Genomic DNA, 19,836 nt, shown 5'->3' with positions numbered 1-19,836 from the left:
CCTATATTTTAACGTAATTTAATAATGTGATGTTCTCTTCATATCTAAGAAGCAGACTGATATGAAGTAAGTGAAAGGTCACATTATGCACAGCACATCTTACTCGGGCACAGAAAAAAACCGTCTAAATACATTTTCCACTGCCCTGCAAAAACAGTTCGTTAATACAAGAAGATGTGATCTTCTGCGCAGTGCCCCGTGATGCTCCCTGTGGACAAGTAATGATTTCGAAACAGTAATATTTTCCACTATAATTAGTAGTTCCGCGGTTACAGTGTGGCGTTGTCCTCGCGGGCTGAGGCTGGCCGCTGGGAGGCACGCAAGACGCACGAGAGCAAACCGTGCCTGAGCACGCGCATGTGTTGAATCCCACTCTCCGCTAGGCGCTCGGAGTCCCAGAGAGCGGAGGAGGAGAGGAGAAAAGTTAATGGCATTCTACTCTGGGAGTCAGTAAAAATGCTCGGCGCCTCTCTTCGCGGTAGGAAAACGTTTGAGCAGGCTCACTGAGGACGTTAAAGAGATGGCAGCCGCTGAACTTTACTCCAAGGTAGGTTTGAATTTGACTATCAGGTATCCAGCTTCACCCAGCTGAGTTAGTTAACTTTTAACTAACTCAGCTGGGTCAAGTATGGCGTTTTTCTCATAGGAGTGTCTGCTTAAATGAAGAGTTTACTAAATGAAGAGTTTAAGAACTCTTCATTTAGTAAAGGTCTTTAAATCAGACCTTTAGACTGTGTCAGCGCTGATGATATGAGTGAATGCTTCATAATTGCTATTCTTCAATTTTCCTGTCACTGATGTTTATGCTGTAGTTTTTTGTACGGTTTCTGTAAGTGAATGGTTGGTTGAATGGCTCTGACCCGTTTCCCCTCAGTATGCCCGTGTATGGCTCCCAGATGCAGCAGAAGTGTGGAAATCAGCAGAGCTTACCAAAGACTACACTCCTGGCGACCAGACGCTCTCTCTGCAGCTGGAGGATGGCACGGTGAGACAATTAAATACCAACTACTGTACATACGGGACACACAAGAGTTTCACATAGAGGCACTGAAATGGACATTGATCTTCTGTCTGAGAGCCATGCGCACATTTCTCTGCAGGAATGCTGGCAACAGAGCCTCATAAATTTCTATGTGCCCTGAAGGATTATTTGAGACAGCTGAGTTGTTTGATGAGCGCACAAAAATCCTTAAAAAACACTTAAAGAAGTCAACAAATTCATTTGCTGCCTTCAAAATAGGTGGAAAATAGGAAAAATTATGTGGTGAAAGAGTTATCCTCAGCTATGCTGCTGCCTGCAGCTATGATATCGAGTTTGGGCATGCACAGCAGGTATGAAAATGAGGCCAAAGCTTTATCGTGAGTGAACATGAACAGGGGGAGCACAGTGGCTGCTTTTTAGCTTCATCATTAGGCACACCTGGTGATGCCATTCCCTAAAAGTGGAAGCAACTTACTCTCTTCTCTTCTTCGTGTTTTGCTACCTTTTTGTGTCTTTCTAGAAAGTGGAGCACAAAATAGACCCACGTACCAACAACCTGCCACCACTAAGAAACCCAGATATCCTGGTGGGGGAGAATGACCTCACAGCTCTCAGCTATCTCCATGAGCCAGCAGTGCTACACAACCTCAAAGTGCGCTTTATCGACTCCAGGTTGATTTACACATACTGTGGTAATGAGCGACATTTCCTTTGACTCGCACTATCACTGTCACTGTAGACTTTGGAGCTCTGCTCACTGTACACTCTGACATAATCTGCACTACGTTATGCTGATGTATGTGCTGCAGGTCGCTTTTAAAGGAACACAGCACCATATAATACAGGATACTTCAAATAAGTGAATTAAGTGAAAGCTAATGGATACTTGATTTTACCACCTTGTAGCTGGCGGTTGGTTCCCAGTGGACATTCCTGTGCTCCTGTTGCCTACAATAATGTGAAAAACAACGTTTATTTTGACTGTAGGCAGCCTGGGACACACATTGGCTCTAGAATATTTTGGTATACTGAGAAGTTCATCGTGAACTCTGACTCCAAGATGACCAGATCCTGTGTGTGCAAACAAGCCCAAATCATCACCCCTCCACCACCATGGTTCAAAGTTGATTACAGGTGTTTGTGCTGCTCTGTTTGTTTTTTATATGGTGCTATGGTGGTCATACTTGTGGATGATCAGTTAACTACAGGTCATTTGATTAGCTGAACCTGCTTTTTACCCTGTTAATGCCTATACCATCAGTAAGAGCATATTTAGATTTTTACAGGACTGCATTGAGTTCTGTGAATATTTTGTTTTCTGCATGAGTTTAGGTAAGCCTCTAATATATTTACCACCCTGTCATATAGTTCCAGATCCATAGTTAGTTGGATAAAACCACATTTCCTTTGAAGTATTGCCTCTCAACACCAACAACACCTGTGGATTTTCATATAACAAATTTTCAAACAATCAAGATGGGATCGAAGTGCAATTTTTCAGCTTTAATCAAAGGGGCGTTTTTCAGAGCTAATTGTTAATTGTAAAACTAACAGTCATTTTAACAATAGAGATTGTTTTTGATTTCTGGTTGAAAATCCTGGTGCTTGTTTGTGGATCTTTCTAGATTTGGTTTTGTCTTCAGTAAATAAAAGCATCCTCTTTTTGGGTTGAGATCAGGTGTCTGACTGGAGACACTGAATTGAAGACATTGACAAGAATATGCCTTACAAAACTCTTGAGGTACTTTTGCCATATGCTTTGGGTCATTATCCATTTACAATATTAAACTCTGTCTGATCAGTTTTGGTGCATTTGGCTGAATCTGAGCAGAGAGTACAGCCCTGCACACTTCACCCTGTTACTGCTATCAGCAGTCACATCATCAGTAAACACTAGTGGCCCAGTTCCACTGGCAGCCATGCATGGCCACACCATAACATTATTTTTAGTTTTTTCCCCCAGCCTAAAGAGTTCCTCTCTTACTTGCACTGACATCTCTCTGAGCCTCATATTTAAAATTACAGTGAAAAGCTATAATATGCAAATTCAACGTTGAATTCACTTCAGATAATATGTCGTCTCAATTTGTCTTGAAACACTGATGGTACAGGCCTCACCTAGCCCTGCTTGAAAATAAAAGTTGATAAAATTTCTAAAACAGTTATTGCCATTTTATTTTTTAACTCCTTGAAATAAAGCTGGAAGCTTATGCTTCAGTCAGATCTTGATTGTTTTAAGTCCCTGGTGGTGGTATACAGAGACAAAATTACAAATATAGCTATTGTGCAACAAATTATGGATGACGAATGTCGTCCCTTTCTAGGGTCTCTGGTTGCCAGAGTCACTGTCTGTGTGTGGATGTGATGAGCAAGGTGTGGCTCTAACTGTGAAACAACATACTCATTGAAAAAAGACGTGCCAGTCAGAAGTCATTGTGAGCATATCCTGGATTATTTTCTCCCAGACTCTTTCACAAGTCTTTTTTCGTCCATAATGGTATGACGAGGCTGAAAACAAAAGGCAACAGAGCTTTTGTAACTGTGGCCCCCAGACTGTGGAACTCTCTCCCTTTGAGCTTGAGATCTGTGGACTCAGTGGTCTCTTCTAAAATCTCATCTTTTTAAACTTGCTTTTGGTTGATTTTTTTTGTTTTGTTTTTATGTTTTAGCTTCTCTGTGAAGCACTTTGTGATTTTTATCTTGAAAGGTGCTATATAAATAAAATTTTACTTACTTTACTTACCCTCTGGTGGCTGTCAGAAACAATGCAAGTTTAAGTAATACATACACATATGTGTATATACACATACTATATATATGTACAGACTTCTTTCTAGTGGAGGGCTTATCATCATTTGTCGTACCCAAGCTGTCCCCCCCCCCCCCCCCCCCCCAAAAAAAAAAACAAAAAACTATTTTATCAGCTTTATCGGATTAAGAGACGGATGTTCATTCATGTTTGTTAATTTCTGTCATATTTATGTATTTCTGGATACAAAGAAAGTGAAATTGTTTTGGTTCCACTGTAAATGCTTTTGATATATTTTCATTTACCAAATTTGAGTAATATGTTTAACAATCTGATAACCAGTCTGCTTTTGCAGCTTGTTTGCCGTGGTAGAGTTTAAATACATGGGAAGAAGTAGTTTTAGACAATTCATGATGTTGTAATTTAGAGTGAACATTTTTCTTGTGGTTGATTTTTAGGAATTGTCCTGGTTGCCATCAATCCGTATGAGAGACTGCCCATCTATGACGCTGCCATCATTAATGCCTACAGCGGACAAAACATGGGGGATATGGATCCCCACATCTTTGCAGTTGCAGAGGAGGCATACAAACAGATGGCCAGGTGTTGACATTTCAAAGTACATATCATGTTAAACTTTAAAGCAAGTAAATTCTTTTGTATTTCCTCTTACTAATGTTCAGTCTGTATGACACTTTCATCCAGGGATGAAAGAAATCAGTCCATTATAGTAAGTGGTGAGTCTGGGGCTGGCAAAACCGTCTCTGCCAAGTATGCAATGCGTTACTTTGCAACAGTCAGCTCCTCTGGAGAGGCCAATGTGGAGGAGCGAGTTCTTGCATCCAGTCCCATCATGGAGGTAAAGGACTTAGGACAAAAATAGAAGATATTAAAAGTTACTGAACATCTGTACGTATATTGATGTTATTTATGTTATACACTAAATTTGTACATGTGTCATTGTTTTCAGTTTTGTGTCCAATTTTGTTGTTGTTTTTAAAAACTTATTTACCCTTTCATTTCATTTAATTGCAACTGTAGTGTAAATCATGATGCAACTTTCTCTGCCTGTGGTCTATATGTCTCTGCAACAATTAATTTAGAAATACCCTTTCACTGTTGGGATCAACACTCCTGTCACAGTAGAAATAACACAGCGTTGCGTGGGTTGAATCTGATCTACCCTGATGCCTACGTGGCTTTTGATTATGCCACTAAGCACTAACAGATTGTTTGAGCATGACAACTGCAGCAAGACAAATAAATTAAAAATAGATTAGGATCCAGAACAGCAGACTGGGACCTTTACAGAAAACCCTGCAACTATCACTTCTGAGTGCCAAACACATGCCTGATCATCTACATCAGAATTCCCTGTCCATGGTCAGAGCTTCATCTTATTTTAACTTGTTGAACTGAAACTTTTTATATTTTATGTAGGCCCTTGGAAATGCCAAGACAACAAGGAACGACAACAGCAGCCGCTTTGGAAAATACATTGAGATTGGGTTTGACACAAAGTATTGCATAACTGGGGCTAACATGAGAACCTACTTACTGGAAAAGTCTCGAGTTGTGTTTCAGGTAAATTTCATTTCTTTGGATTTTACTTGAATATTTAATATTTTTATATGAAGCATTTCTCCTCCAAAGTGAGCTATTTTAAAGCACTGTAATGTTTGTGTAACAGTGTTTAATGCGCAGTGTAGTAACAATGAACCATAAACAACCCACTGTTTGATTTGTCTGGGAGAACACCAGCTATTTTTAAGGCAACATTTAGTTTGAATTTCTGCCTAATTTTACTAAGTTTTCTTTGTGGTACATTTTTGTGGTAACTATGTTACATCTGTATTCACAACTTTAGGCCCACAGTGAAAGGAACTACCATATATTCTACCAGCTATGTGCCTCTTCACATTTACCAGAGTTCAAAGCCTTCAGGTTAGGTGTGCAATTCTCTAAAATATAAATTTCCTTTAGGCATTTAAAAAAAAAAAAAAAAAAAACATTTTGCAATTACAGTTGTCTGTATTAATACAGTATTTTCTTTCACTAATGAGGTAAGGTTGCGCAGATGACTTCCACTGCACTAACCAGGGTCAGAGCCCAGTCATAGATGGAGTGGATGATGCCAAAGAGATGTGCAATACCCGTAGGTCTTTCTCACTGTTAGGTGAGTGTTTGCTGTGTTTTAGTAAGGTTTACATGTGCATGTAGAGCAGATCGTTTGATGATTGTGTTATAGAGTTTTGTTTGACACATAAGCCCAAAGTGGGAAGGATGCAACATTTAATTCACATTATTTTCATTTTCAAAACTTTCAGTGACTCGTGAGATCCAACGAGTCTGGCCATTTTCTTGCTGAAAGAACAATTCCCTTTGGGGGAAAAATGTTTCTTTGTAAAGATGATAATTTAGAATAACTTCGTATTGAGTTGGAGTTACTTTTGCTATAAGGCAGTGGCATCAAACATGTTGCCCAGGGCCTAGAACTGGCAGGCCAGTAGGTCTAATTCAGCCTCTGGATAACATGATATCTTCAATTTTGATGGAGTGATCTGAACACTGTGAAAGAATGATATTAAATTGTGCAGAAAGTATTTTTGGATGGCCACAAGTTGTTTGCTTCATACACAGTAAAATAGTTACACAAACTGTACTCTCTGTGCTTTGCAGGTCCAGTGTGAATAATGTGAAACATTACAGAAATGAACTTCATGTGGTTCCTTAAATGCAAACATTGTAGAACATGCATGCACTTCTTCACATTAAGTAAACATGTTTTCTGTCCAGCCCAGTTGAGATTAAATTGGGCTATATGCTGGCAATTAACTAAAGCCCCCCTCTTATAGAAACATGGGATCCCCTCACTATAGGGGTCAAGGGTTAATTTGTCATTCATCTGTACAGTCTTGGTTTTGGACTCAGTGACATTAAAAATCCTCATTTATTGTCTTGATTGTAGGAATTGGGGAAAGTGATCAAATGGAAATTTACCAAATTCTGTCAGCTATTCTTCATCTTAGCAATGTGGAGGTAAAAGACCAGTCAGCAGACAGATGCAGCATAAAGGTAAACATTATTTTTCACAGGACACAACATACAATTTTTAAAAAATATATAATTGTATGAATGTTGCTTTGAGGATGTGTAGGTCTTTATCAGATCAATGTTATTCATGTATTTCCAGCAGGATGATGTCCACCTGATGGTTTTCTGTGACCTGATGGGAGTGCCTTGCGAAGAAATGGCCCACTGGTTATGCCACAGGAAGCTCAAGACAACCACGGAAACCTTTGTTAAGCCTGTTCCCAAAATTAATGCGATCTATGGCCGAGATGCCCTAGCCAAACACATTTATGCCAGACTCTTCAGCTGGATTGTGGACAGTATCAACAGTGCCTTAAAATCCACAGTGAAGCAGCACTCATTCATTGGTGTGCTCGACATTTACGGGTCTGTTTTTGAACACTAGCTTTCTCTGTTTATACTCTGCAGTTCACCAGATATGTTTGTTTTTAATTTAACTTTGTATTTTTCCTCAGGTTTGAAACTTTTGACATCAACAGCTTCGAACAGTTCTGCATCAACTATGCCAATGAAAAGCTTCAACAACAGTTCAACCTGGTATGTGTCTTTTTCTCTTCAAATTGTTTTTACATATTTATTTATTTTGAACAATAATGACAGATCTTATTATCTTATAATGTTTTGTTTTTTTTGTCAAAACATACAGTACCTGTAAATCATTTTTAGCTCCCATTCTTTCCAGCATGTCTTCAAACTGGAACAAGAGGAGTACATGAAAGAGGAAATCCCTTGGACACTGATTGACTTCTATGACAATCAGCCTTGTATTAATCTCATCGAAGCCAAACTGGGCGTCCTGGACCTTCTGGATGAGGAGTGTAAGGTAAAATGCTGTTTTTGTTTATTTTCTTCCCACCAGAAGTGTGTCCAGCTGCTTTTCAGACTCTCCGCCACACTGTGCTTGGAGGTTATGAGTAATGCCGTGACTAACTGATGTGTCAGCTCTTCCTCTTTCCACAGATGCCCAAAGGATCTGACGAAACATGGGCACAGAAGCTGTACAACACCCTCCTGAAGCAGAATGCTCACTTTGAAAAACCAAGGTTGTCAAATAGAGCTTTCATCATCCACCACTTTGCTGACAAGGTGAAAAGGAATTGTATGGCTTACGCTAATGTGCCCTTGCTTCAGCTTGAAGGGTTCAGGATCTCTTTCTGTTGTGTGTTCGTGGGTTTTCTCCAGGTGTCTCAAATGAACTTTAACTGAATTGCTTGTGTGTGCAAATGTGTGTACTTGTGACTTCATTGGTTACTGACTACTCTGTGGTATAAACCCATGCTTTTTCCCAGTGTGTGCTGGGATTAGCTCCAGCTCTCCATATCCTGAACAGAACAAGCAGTGTGGAAACAGACGGATGTGTGACTCATTTACTAAGCAAAACTAAAAACAGTGAAGTTGTACCTGTCTGCAAAGTCAAAATCCATACCTTTCCCACAAATGTTTGATTCATATGATTCTGTTTATTGAAGCCATACCACTCAGTCTGCTTCAGGCTTTGGGTGAATATGATCTTTGCTCTTTTAGTGAGAGAACACAGTCTGACCTGGTCCTTTGTGCCTAGGTGGAGTATCAGTGTGTGGGCTTCCTGGAGAAAAATAAGGACACAGTCAATGAAGAACAGATTAATGTGCTGAAAAAGAGCAAGGTGAATTTATAAACTTTCTGTTGTTTATTATATTCTCACTTCTGCTAATATTCAGGGGGTGTTTTTGTTTTTTTGTGTAAAAGTATTCAGAAGGTTTAAATTTCAGCATCACTTAGCCAAGATCAAATGTCGTATGTTTGTGGGCACACACCCTTGAATTGTTCAGGCATAACTATTGAAGGAAGTACACACTTGTCCGCATTGAAAATGCTGCCATCTGCTGTTCACTGATTACTTCTGTTGTTTCAGTTTGATCTGCTGCTGAAGCTATTTGAGGATGATGAGAAGGCAGCAAATTCTTCTAACAAACTTACAAGCAGCATTGGAAGGGCTGGATCAGCTAAGAAGGATACTAAGAAGACTGTTGGACTGCAGGTGAGAAAATGACTCACAGGTAACTCTTTGACTGTTCCCCCCCCCCCCCCCCTTTTTTTTTCAGTCTATATTTTGGTAGAACATTAACGAGCAAACAGGAAATTAGGGTTAAAGTGAGGGAGGCATGAAGAATATGGTCTGGGGTGGAACCCAGGCTTCTCTGGCCTTCTCAGCATAAAGGTTGGATGTACAGCCAGTTGAGTGGCAACTACCCCAAGGAACTTTGACATTTCCACTCATACAACTCTCATACTATAGACGGCCATGACATTGGACAGAATTGCAGGGTTTTAGCTGGTCTTTCTTGTAACTGTGTGCTAATGAATTCTGTAAAGTTATACAGTGTCTCATTATGTAAGCATAACCATTGTAAAGATGAATTTATCACAGTGTTAGTTAAACCTGTAATAACCAGCTTGTGCAGAACAGACAGAGAAGCCGATATGCTTTGATTTAACTGTTGATTTGTACTCCATGTTCACTAAAGTCCTCATATTTAAGGTTTATTTTGCCCTTCTTTATAACTGTTAAATTATAAAGAAGCGTTGTGAATGTGATGTTTGATAGTTCTGAAGTCCCTGTTCTCAAAGCCTGGAGAGCATGCATGATTGTGGACATTGTATCAGCTGTTCAGGTTCAAGTCGGTTTAGGATCCTTGTAGAGAAACTGCATGATGGGGGAGAATTAAAACTAATGTGGAAATTTATAGTAACTGACCATGTTAATTATTGTATTTTTCTATTCTCTTAGGAAGAATTCATTCTTGTCTTTTTATTCAGTTTCGACAGTCCCTGCATTTGCTGATGGAAACACTGAATGCTACAACTCCTCACTACGTGCGCTGCATCAAACCAAATGACCATAAAGCTCCGTTCACGTGAGGCAGATTTTGTTTTTTGTTGTTGTTTTTTTTTGTTTCCCACTTTTTCTTCATACAGCTATGTTCGACAAGAACAGATTAAAGGTTGTGCGCTTATGTTATTTTAAATAAAGATTGGACCCTGTGAGGGCTGTACAACAGCTTCGAGCATGTGGCATCCTCGAAACTATCCGGATCTCAGCAGCAGGCTTCCCATCAAGGTAGCATATCAGAAAGCACTTCTGATACAGAGCAAACAGCCACGAGAAGCTGTTAAAAAAATGTTTGCAATAGATAATCCTATATAAATTATAGATATAATTTATGATCTGATTATTGCAGGTGGACCTATCAGGAATTTTTTAGCCGCTATCGGGTTCTCATAAAGCAAAAGGACTTGCTTCCTGATAGAAAACAGGCCTGCAAAAATCTCCTGGAAAAACTTATAAAGGTATGGGTGTGTTTTATAAAATCAGCTTTCACAGGCTCACTTTAATGTGATGTAATACATATTAGACTGTGTGTTTGTTTTTTTTGTTTTTTTTTTATTTTGTTTTAGGACCAGGGGAAATACCAGTTTGGCAAAAACAAGATCTTCTTCAGAGCTGGCCAGGTGGCTTTCTTGGAGAAGCTGCGCTCGGACAAATTGCGTATGGCTTGTGTCTCCATCCAGAAGACTATTCGCTGCTGGCTGGCACGCAAAAAGTACCTGAGGATGAGGGAGTCTGCCATTACTATTCAGAAACATGTACGGGGTCACCAGGCACGCTGGTAAGTGAGGATGCCAAACAAGAGCAGAAGTTTGATTTTAGAAACTTTATGGATATTTTAGATGTATTTCTGAAATGCTTTTTTCTGTCAGTTATGCCAAGTTTCTGCTGCAAACCAGAGCAGCTATTATCATTCAGCGCAATGTGCGAATGTGGTCGAAAAGGAAACTCTACCAGCAGCAGCGTTCTGCAGCTATCACTGTTCAGTGCTTCTGGAGGGCTCACATGGCTAGAAAGCAGTACCATAAGGTAACATCATGTTGATCTTTAGACGTTTACTATATCCTACCTATTTTTTTCTTCTGTATTCATTGAGAGATTTGAATGCTAATCAATAAACAAAAAAATAAACAATATAAGTTGACCATATACCGACAAACTAAATATGGGAAAAAGAGCATCTTTGCCTAATAATGTGGGATATGTTACAAATGAGACGTATTTAGCATCTGAATACATTATATTTAAAGGCAGTCTTCCCAACCCCTTCACTAAGTCAATGCAGTGAGCATAAAAATAAGCTAAAGTTTAATTCTTATGCATTATGTCTTTTTATTCTTATGTATTCTTCTGTTTTTTTCCTGGGTAAGATTTAAAATGATTATTTTAATAGCTGTTTTTGCTGGTAATCATCACTGTAGCCATCAAGTGGTATATGTTTTGAGCTTTAAGTTTCTTGTGAGAACACAGACAGTTATTAGAAGTTTCCTGATTTTAGTTGTAGCTGAACTTCCTTTTAATTGTGGTATTTTTCATTGAATTCAGTGCGGCTTGTGACCTTGTGATGATGAGCTGTTTTCCGCCTTGGGTTTTAGCCCCCGGAAACCCAAGCCTGCCCTCACTTCCATTCAGTGAAAGCCAGATTATTTTTTTTAATGCTTCTGCCTTACAGCAGTGACTTTTGAAAACCTCTCATTACGAGAAAGAAAAACACAGTGCAGACCCACATAAAGAAGGATGTCTGCTCGCTCTATTTCTATATGATTCTCAAGTTAAAATCTGTAATTAATGATGTTTGAAACTGAAATGGTCTGGGATTATTCGTGTAAGACAGAGATGCACTTCTAACAGACTTAATTTTTTAAAATATATGATAAGCACTATGTACAAGTAACTGTATTTTTTTTTTAAGTGAAAGTCTTTTACTTCACTTTTAAATATGACGTTATGAACTTGCTTTTGCCCTTCTTTGTTTTCACAGTTGATGTATGAGAAAAAGGCAATAGTCATTCAGAAGTGGGTGAAAGGCTGGCTGGCCAGACAGCATTACAAGCGCATCCTGGCAGCCATTATCCTGCTGCAGAGTTGTGTGCGTCGCATGAGGGCAAAGAGGGAACTAAAGAAGCTGAAAGTAGAAGCACGCTCTGTGGAGCACTTCAAGAAGCTCAATATTGGCATGGAGAACAAGATTTTGCAGTTGCAGCACAAGATAAATGAGCAGGTGGGTATTGTGTGAGTATGGAGGTCTAGATTTGTACGAGGTACGTATTTGATTACTCTGTCACAAGAAAAAAAGTTCATTGGGAGTTGTCATATCACATGAACAGCATGTGTTTGTACCCCCCCTCCCGCAGCAAAAGGAAAACAGAGAACTCAGTGAGAAGCTGAGTGTTACGGAGAAAGCTCAGACTATGGAGATAGAGAGACAGAGCAGTGAGATAGAAAACCTGCGTAGATCAGAGCAAGAGACCAGAGCTAAAGCAGAGAGGCTACCCTCACTGCTGGAGCAGCTCTCCTTCCTCCAGCACGAACTGGAAAACACCCGCAGAGAGAAGGAAGACCTGGAAGAGCAGACAAAGGTCTACAAGGAGCAGACAGAGCAGGTAAGCCGTTATTCCAGTCTTCGAGATTTGCCTCAAACCTTGACCTGACTTCCTTTCATACCTGTTAATTATAAGAAAAGGTGACATCGTAGATTAATGACACAATGTCACATGCAATTTAGATAATATTGTATTCCATAACACCTCAGACTATAGAGAATAACAAGTTGCCTTACTGTAAATGTTGAATAAAGAGTGTTATATGACATATATTTGGTGGCAAGAGGACCTTAAAAATGTGTCATTTTCCAAAGAATGAACAGAAATAATATCTGATGATTATGTCCACTCTCACAATCAGGTGGTAGATGAACTTAACACGAAGAACAACTTGTTGAAAAATGACGTAGATGAACTGAACAAGCAAATCGTTGAACAAGCGCAACAGCTGACAGGTACTAAACGGTTACCGTCAGGCCTTTACTAGTCATCAATAATTCCTGACATTTAGAAAAAAAATATGCATAAAGAAAACTGTTTTGACCCAGAGATTCAAACCAACGCTGAGAACACCAAACAGCTGGAGCAGGACTTGACTGAGGAACGTTCTCGATACCAAAGTCTGCTGAGCGAACACCTGCATCTGGAGGAGCGGCACAGAGACCTGAAGGAACAGATGGATCTCAACACTGTGAGGAACTATACTTAGTATTCAAACACACATTAGGAATTTCAAGCATAACTTACAAACCATGACCAGTTTTTACATGGTCACAATGACTTACAGAGCATACCAAAACCAGCTATAAGTACTAGACAAAGACTAAGTGCTGCAAACATAGGAATGCTTGTCATGTTTATTCCCTGTATGACATGTTGTCTTTTTCATTTTCACCTAGACTTCAAGCAAATCTAGTCTGAAGAGGACAGACTCCAACTACAGCAGTAACTCATCTGAGTTTAGTCAGAGCTTAGGCTCTACTGAGGGTGAAGACAGCTCTGTACAAACAGAGGTATGAAATACTCGCCTGTCTGTCAGCTTTGAGGTGGCTGTGAAGCATTTTGTGGGATGTACTACGAGGAATTTTACAGATAACACGTTTTTATGAGGCACTTCAGAAGACGGTTCTGGGTAGAGTTCGCATGTTATCTATGTGGGTTTCCTCTAGGCACTGGATGCTCCTTCCTCAGATCATCTGTGGGAAGATTTCTTTCTGGCATTGTCTGTGTTATAATCCTATTAGTGCAGCATTCTTAGTTAGATTCTAAAGAGATCAACCAGGGCTTGCTGTGTTTTGTTAGGATGAGACCCAGACTGCAGTGGACCTGCCAGTCCTCTTGAAGCTTCAGAGGAGAGTGAAAGAGCTGGAGCAGGAGAAACAGTCACTATGGCAGCAGCTGGATAAACGAGAGGAAGACCAGCAAGAAAAAGCAAAAGTATGAATGCAATTTTTCTCTCTCCAAAAATGTAAAATTGCAAAATATACATAGCTGCTTTTTTTTTCTTAAAGGGTTTTGGTGATTTTATTTATTATTATTATTTATTGATATTTTTCTAAATAAAAGGTGGTCGAGGAACAGAGAACAAGTGGAAGAGCAGAACTGGACTTGGAAACATTGAAGGTGTGATGCTCTGTGGTTCAGTTTCAGCATACCAGAAATAAAGTGCCCACAAATAGTTTTAACATATTACCACAGTCTATAATAACCTTTCTTTGTACTGAAATACTGAAAGATGATTATAAACAAAATATATTTATTGATTCTTTTTGTTTTTTTTGTCTTTCTTGTTTCTAAATGTCTCGATGCAGCGACAAGAACTGGAGTCTGAGAACAAGAAATTGAAGCAGGATCTAAATGAGCTGCGAAAGTCTCTGACTAATGAGAACAGTGATTTAGTGCCCCCTGCCCCTGGTTCTCTGCCCTACAAAGTCCTGCTGGAGCAACTCAATTCTTCCACAGAGGAGCTGGAGATGAGGAAAGAGGAGGTGCTGCTCCTGCGGTCGCATTTGGTGCGCCAAGAGGCTCTTAAACACAAGGTGAAAAATTGAATGATACTGTTGTTATTCCCATTAAAAGAAATGGAAATACATTCATTTAAAAACACTGTATTTTCATTAAAATGTATAATGTGGGGATAGGTTAATTGGATAATCCAAATTGTCACTAGGTGTGAATGTGAGTGCGAATGGTTGTCTGTCCCTGTGTGTTGGCCCTGCGACAGACTGGCGAACTGTCCAGGGTGTACCCTGCCTCTCGCCCTATGACAGCTGGGATAGGCTCCAGCGCCCCCCGCGACCCTGAAAAGGATAAGCGGAAGCGAATGGATGGATGGATGGATGTATAATGAACAGTAATTAGAGGGATATAATATTGATCTGACCTGCAGGACTCTGCACTGGGAGAAGGTGTGAAATTGGATCTCAGTGAAATCCCCTCATATCAAGATGTTCACAAGTAAGACCTCCTGGTTTCTGCTGAAATATTAATGTTCCTGAAAAATTTGAATGCAATGAATTCATGTTGTGATGCTCCAATTGCTCAGATCCACTGACATCCACACACTGAATGAAGATGGAGAGCTGTGGCTGGCTTATGAAGGCTTGAAAGAGACAAATAGGTAATGAAGTAATAATAGTCAGGACTTATTAAAGCAAGTTCATGTTCAAGGCCATTGAAAGCTGTCCCTCCATCCTGCAGGCTTCTGGAGTACCAGATGCACGAGCAGGAACGGGTTCACAATGAGAGGTACATGAAGCTGGTAGAGGAGATGAACAAGCTGAAGGATGAAAAGGAGCAGCAGCAGCAGATGTTGGCTCAGAGCCTCCTTTTGCCTGAAGATGCCCGAATTGAAGCAAGCTTGAAGCTTGAGATTACACGGCTGACCAGAGAGAACCTGGTGGGTTTATCCAACATCTATCACTCTGCCTTAAAGTAAAGTGGTAGTAATAATAATATTAGTAATACTTTTAGTTTCACAGTTTCAGTAACAAACACCTCTCTGCCATGTATTAGCCTTAAAATAATAATGTAATCATTTAATTTTTATGTAATTTTAGGAACTTCTGGAACAGCAAGAGAAACAAGACAAAACCATTAGAAAGCTGAAAAAACAACTTAAGCTTTACATGAAAAAGGTTGAAGATTTTGAAGGTAACCACAAAGAACTGAGTTTGTACATAGTTACACTTATTTTTAAGAGCATGTTAGCAATAATCCTGTCATTGCTCATGTTATTGCTGTGTTTAGTGAGCACTGAGCAAGAGACCAGACGCTCAGTGGTGAGTCCTCCTGGCAGAGCAGTGAACATCACCCGCAAGGAGAAGGAGTACCAGGGCATGTTGGAGTACAAGCAGGGTGACGAGAGCCGGTTGCTTAAGAATCTGGTCATAGGTGGGACAAACATATGTTCAAGGAAATAATAAAATGTGGTTGATGTTTTTTGTAATGAAATGGTTCAATCTGCTAAGATCTGAAGCCTCGCGGCGTTGCTGTCAGCTTCACTCCAGGCCTTCCTGCCTACATCATCTTCATGTGCGTACGATATGCAGACATTGTGAATGACGATCAGAGAGTTAGCACTCTGCTAAATTCAACTATCAGCAGCATCAAAGGGGTCATCAAGGTGCAGCATATAACTTAAATCTGCATTATTAAAGTAAGTGACGCTTTTAGTTTGATTTAATTTTTATAATCTTTCTGCAGAGGAGAGGAAATGACTTTGAAGTGGTGTCTTTCTGGCTGGCTAACACCTGCCGGTTAATGCACTGTCTGAAGCAGTACAGTGGTGATGAGGTAAGCTTGAAAGTTTGCCAGTATACCAGTGTTATTTATGTAGCTGTACATAGAACTTAATTAATCCTACATATCTGTACGACTTTTGTGGACTTCAGGTGTTTATGGTGCACAACACGGCTAAGCAGAATGAGCACTGCTTGACCAATTTTGAACTATCAGAGTACCAGCAGGTCTTTGGCGATCTGGCCATTCAGATTTACCGTCAACTCATCAAATGTATGGAGGACATCCTGCAGCACCTCATAGGTGAGGAGACGTAATCTAATGATACTTAACAAGTAACAACATATGTTATTAAGTCTGTCATCTACAATTTGTGTCTTATGTGTAGTTTCGAGCATGCTGGAGAACGAGACAATCCAGGGTGTTTTAGGGTCCAAACCAACAGGCCTGAGGAAGAGGAGCACCAGTTTCTCAGAAGAGGGGGCTGTTACAATGGAGGTCCTCCTGCAGCGTCTTGGCCTCTTCCACACCACCATGAGTCAGCATGGGATGGACTCAGACCTCATTAAACAGGTGGTCAAGCAGCAGTTTTACATCATCTGTGCGGTCACACTCAACCACCTGCTGCTGCGGAAGGACATGTGCTCCTGGGGTAAAGGCCTGCAGATCAGGTACAGCCAAACACACACTGGGCATGAAAAACAAAAAGAGATGGTAAAGAGAGCGAAGATAAAAAATAAAAAATAAAAATGATAGTCTATTATTTATATCAGGCAAGATTTCTGCTTTATCATCAATCAGCATTCAAAAGTCAAGACATAAAATAAACGGCTGCTTGTCGTATTTGAATTACAGGTATGAATTTCAAACACAAGACCTCAGTCCCATCTTACTGAGTTATGTTACATTAGCCTTATATGTTTAGACCTTGATTTTAATCTGAAGTTTCCCCCTTTTGACACAGACTGATCACGTACTGCATATAATTTACCTGGCTGTCCAGGTAAAGAAGATGCTATTATTTTATAGCTGCATCATTACATGAAATATAAATATTCCAGATATAATACAAAGGAGGTTTTTAAACACATTTCACCACTTCTTAAGCAAACACATTTGGAAAAAAGTTCATATGGTTTAACAAGTTCAAATGCACAATGGTAACTCAGGAGAGATGGTTAAGATGGGGTCTGAGGGGAGCCAGGTTCACCCAAACTAATGTCAAGGTCACTGATGGCACACTGAATGAGATCTAGCTGGGAGAACGACGGGAGAGAAATCTAGGGGCTTTATTTCAAAGAGCAAAATGTAAGGTAATACCATTTGAGACAACTTTTTGATTTGAGTTGGGCATTCACCAGAGAGAAAACATGAAGAGGGCATCAACTGATCCTAACATAAGACTATATTAATTGACCTTTACCCTTGAATATGAGGTTAACAAATAGCACTGCCAAAACCATAAAGGTGGCAGAGTTTTCAGGTAATATAATACATATCTGTTTTTTTATATTTGTTTTAATTTCTGTGGTTGGATAGAAGAATGATGGAAGAACTTACCTGGGCAGTATGGAGCTTAATCTGTATTGTTTCTCTGGGTTCAGGTACAATGTATGGCAGCTGGAGGAGTGGCTGGCTGAGAGAGAGCTGACAGACTGTGGTGCAAAAGAAACTCTGGAGCCTCTCATACAGGCTGCACAGCTTCTACAGATCAAGAAAAAGACTGAAGCAGATGCCCAAGCCATCTGCAACATGTGCACTGGCCTCACCACAGCGCAGGTTGACCATCAGTTAAGACTCAGCTTTGTTAATCTGTAGACAGTTTATCCTGCTTGTGCTCTGATTGCCTTTTGTTTTTTGTTGTTTATTGTTGACAGATTGTCAAAGTATTGACCTTGTACACACCGGTGATTGAGTTTGAAGAGAGAGTGTCACCTTCATTCATCACAACGATTAAAGTGAGTAAAGCCTCTTTTACTATTATGTTAATGTTTAATATGTTTGTAACTTTTCTTTATCTGGCTTTGTTTGTTTGCTTTGCATTTTAGAACCTTTTGAAAGACAGAGCTGAGTCATCCACTTTGATGATGGATGCCAAGAAAATCTTCACCGTCACCCTCCCGTTCACACCTTCCTCTGTTGCTCTGGACACCGTCCAGATCCCGAGTAGCCTCAATCTGGGCTTCCTTACTCGCATCTAGACCTGTAACTTCTGATACTTGCATATAAAAATATCTTCACAGTTGGCTTTTATTGGACTCCAGAAACCAAGGAGAGGCCGTGTACATGTTATCTGTTTGCTTTTAGTATGAAGCATAAATGCTCTTGGAACAGTGAATATAAAATATAGGTCTCTTAATGGTTGCAAATCTTGTGTTGCTGACTGTATTGTAAACACACTGGTTCATTCTTGCGTTCATGGGTCGGAAGTTTCACAAATTCACTTGCTTATATGGTATTTATGATTACATGAATTCATAAAAGTGGAGTTCATATTTTTTAATTTAGTAAGAAATTTGGGAGCACTCCAGTATTTCTTTATATTTTTATAACTGCTGATGTAATGTTATTCTATTTATGCACATCATGGCAAGGGGAAGGAAGAGAGACTTCAAGTACATATATGTATATGTATTTAACTGATGTTGTCGGTCACATTAAAGGCTGGCTGATCAGTAACATGATGATGTTAAAATGCTGCACAGTGTTTAACTACCTTGTGAGGTATGTCAAGCTTGGTGTTCTGTTGAATTTTCAGAACAATCAAGAGTATTTTAGTTATGGTCAATATTTCTCTTGACACTGTAATGCATCCACTTCTCTTTGTAATAAGGTATACAGCTGTGTCTAACTGTAGACATCCTCCATTAAAGAAACTGGGAGTAAAATTTAATTAAATGTGCTGGCCCAACATTGCCTTTGTAGCTGCACATTGCTGTGCAGCTAAATAGCATGCTATCTCCTGTTCACAAGTGCTGTGAATTTGCAAAAGTTTAACAGATGAAATGACCTAAAAATTTATGAATGATTAACCTGCTGCCCACTGGGGATGTGTTAATGTGCTTCCTTGCCTTTCTGGTTCAGTCTTTTGTGAGTCTTGGGTCGGATTGACTTAAATGTGATGAGTTGGTTTTTAAAGAAGTTAAGTGTTTGTGTGCTTACATCTGCTCATATATGGTGAGGTGGCCGACGTCAGCATCCTGTTTCTTTAGGAGTGAGAATCCTTGATCAAAAACGAGCACACCCACTCTGGCAAGCCGCTGTCACAAGACGGGAGGGCGGAGTCATCCAAAGTCCGGAGCAGGTGAGCGACAAGGCACCGAGAAAATGAGGAGACAAACCCGGAAGATGACTGATCGGTTTTTCAGAATGAATGCAAAAGCTTTTTCAACGGCTGCAGTCCCCGGCCTTCACGTGTGATCAGTTAAAGCTATGACTACATGAGACTTTTCAGATGGTTTATTGATAATTTACTTCTAAGTAGTGACAAAAACTGTGTTGACAATAACTGAGATCTCTTAGAATTAAATGTCAATATAATTCAAACAATCTATGAAAATATTGTCAATGTTTAATTGTTGTATTTCAATGCTTTTATATATTTGTTACAGACTGAATGCAGTGGTATTGAGACAACAGACAGTAAACAAAATTATACATGGATTTGAATCTATTTTGGATCAACCTAACCAAAGAGGATTTAGAGAAGTTTTAATAGTTTACAGCATCTAGGTGTCCAGGGAAAGAGCTTCAAGTAAAATGTAAAAATTGATCTGTACAGCAGAATTGCTTTTCACCCTTTTAATCTTTTGATTCTTTCAAAATGGACAGTAACAGGCTACCAACAATAAAAAAGTAA

The 19,836-nt window shown here is 39.7% G+C and overlaps 1 protein-coding gene across 1 annotated transcript; it reads left to right on the top strand.

Annotated features, from left to right (window-relative positions):
* Nucleotides 1-431: 431 nt before the first annotated feature.
* Nucleotides 432-19,653, top strand: LOC146704747 (unconventional myosin-Va-like). Its single transcript, XM_085462080.1, has 40 exons — nt 432-547; nt 875-985; nt 1,503-1,674; nt 4,190-4,334; nt 4,437-4,590; nt 5,172-5,315; nt 5,599-5,680; nt 5,800-5,907; nt 6,700-6,806; nt 6,925-7,190; nt 7,280-7,361; nt 7,507-7,647; nt 7,785-7,910; nt 8,386-8,469; nt 8,719-8,844; nt 9,624-9,721; nt 9,838-9,924; nt 10,046-10,154; nt 10,263-10,474; nt 10,566-10,722; nt 11,675-11,914; nt 12,048-12,296; nt 12,598-12,691; nt 12,785-12,927; nt 13,136-13,249; nt 13,539-13,673; nt 13,803-13,859; nt 14,048-14,275; nt 14,626-14,693; nt 14,782-14,856; nt 14,937-15,135; nt 15,296-15,389; nt 15,486-15,629; nt 15,707-15,861; nt 15,942-16,031; nt 16,130-16,280; nt 16,366-16,648; nt 17,582-17,756; nt 17,855-17,935; nt 18,026-19,653. The coding sequence occupies exons 1-40, from the start codon at nt 521-523 to the stop codon at nt 18,176-18,178; spliced, it is 5,466 nt and encodes a 1,821-aa protein (XP_085318206.1). The 5' UTR covers nt 432-520; the 3' UTR covers nt 18,179-19,653.
* Nucleotides 19,654-19,836: the final 183 nt, after the last annotated feature.

Source organism: Copadichromis virginalis, linkage group LG7 (genome assembly GCF_057382275.1).
Source record: "Copadichromis virginalis isolate Kocher_CV1m ecotype Utaka linkage group LG7, C_Virginalis_male_GT1.1, whole genome shotgun sequence".
Lineage (NCBI taxonomy): Eukaryota > Metazoa > Chordata > Actinopteri > Cichliformes > Cichlidae > Copadichromis > Copadichromis virginalis.
Note: the sequence above shows the minus strand (reverse complement) of the source record. Positions and strands in the feature narration are given on the sequence as shown.

What these genes read in the sequence shown, in the direction of transcription:
- LOC146704747 (XM_085462080.1), top strand. Translation starts at nt 521, where the DNA reads ATGGCAGCCGCTGAACTTTACTCCAAG. An exon ending in TGCAGCTGGAGGATGGCACG is followed by an intron (nt 986 to 1,502) that starts GTGAGACAATTA and finishes GTGTCTTTCTAG; the next exon opens with AAAGTGGAGCACAAAATAGA. An exon ending in ATGTGCTGAAAAAGAGCAAG is followed by an intron (nt 8,470 to 8,718) that starts GTGAATTTATAA and finishes CTGTTGTTTCAG; the next exon opens with TTTGATCTGCTGCTGAAGCT.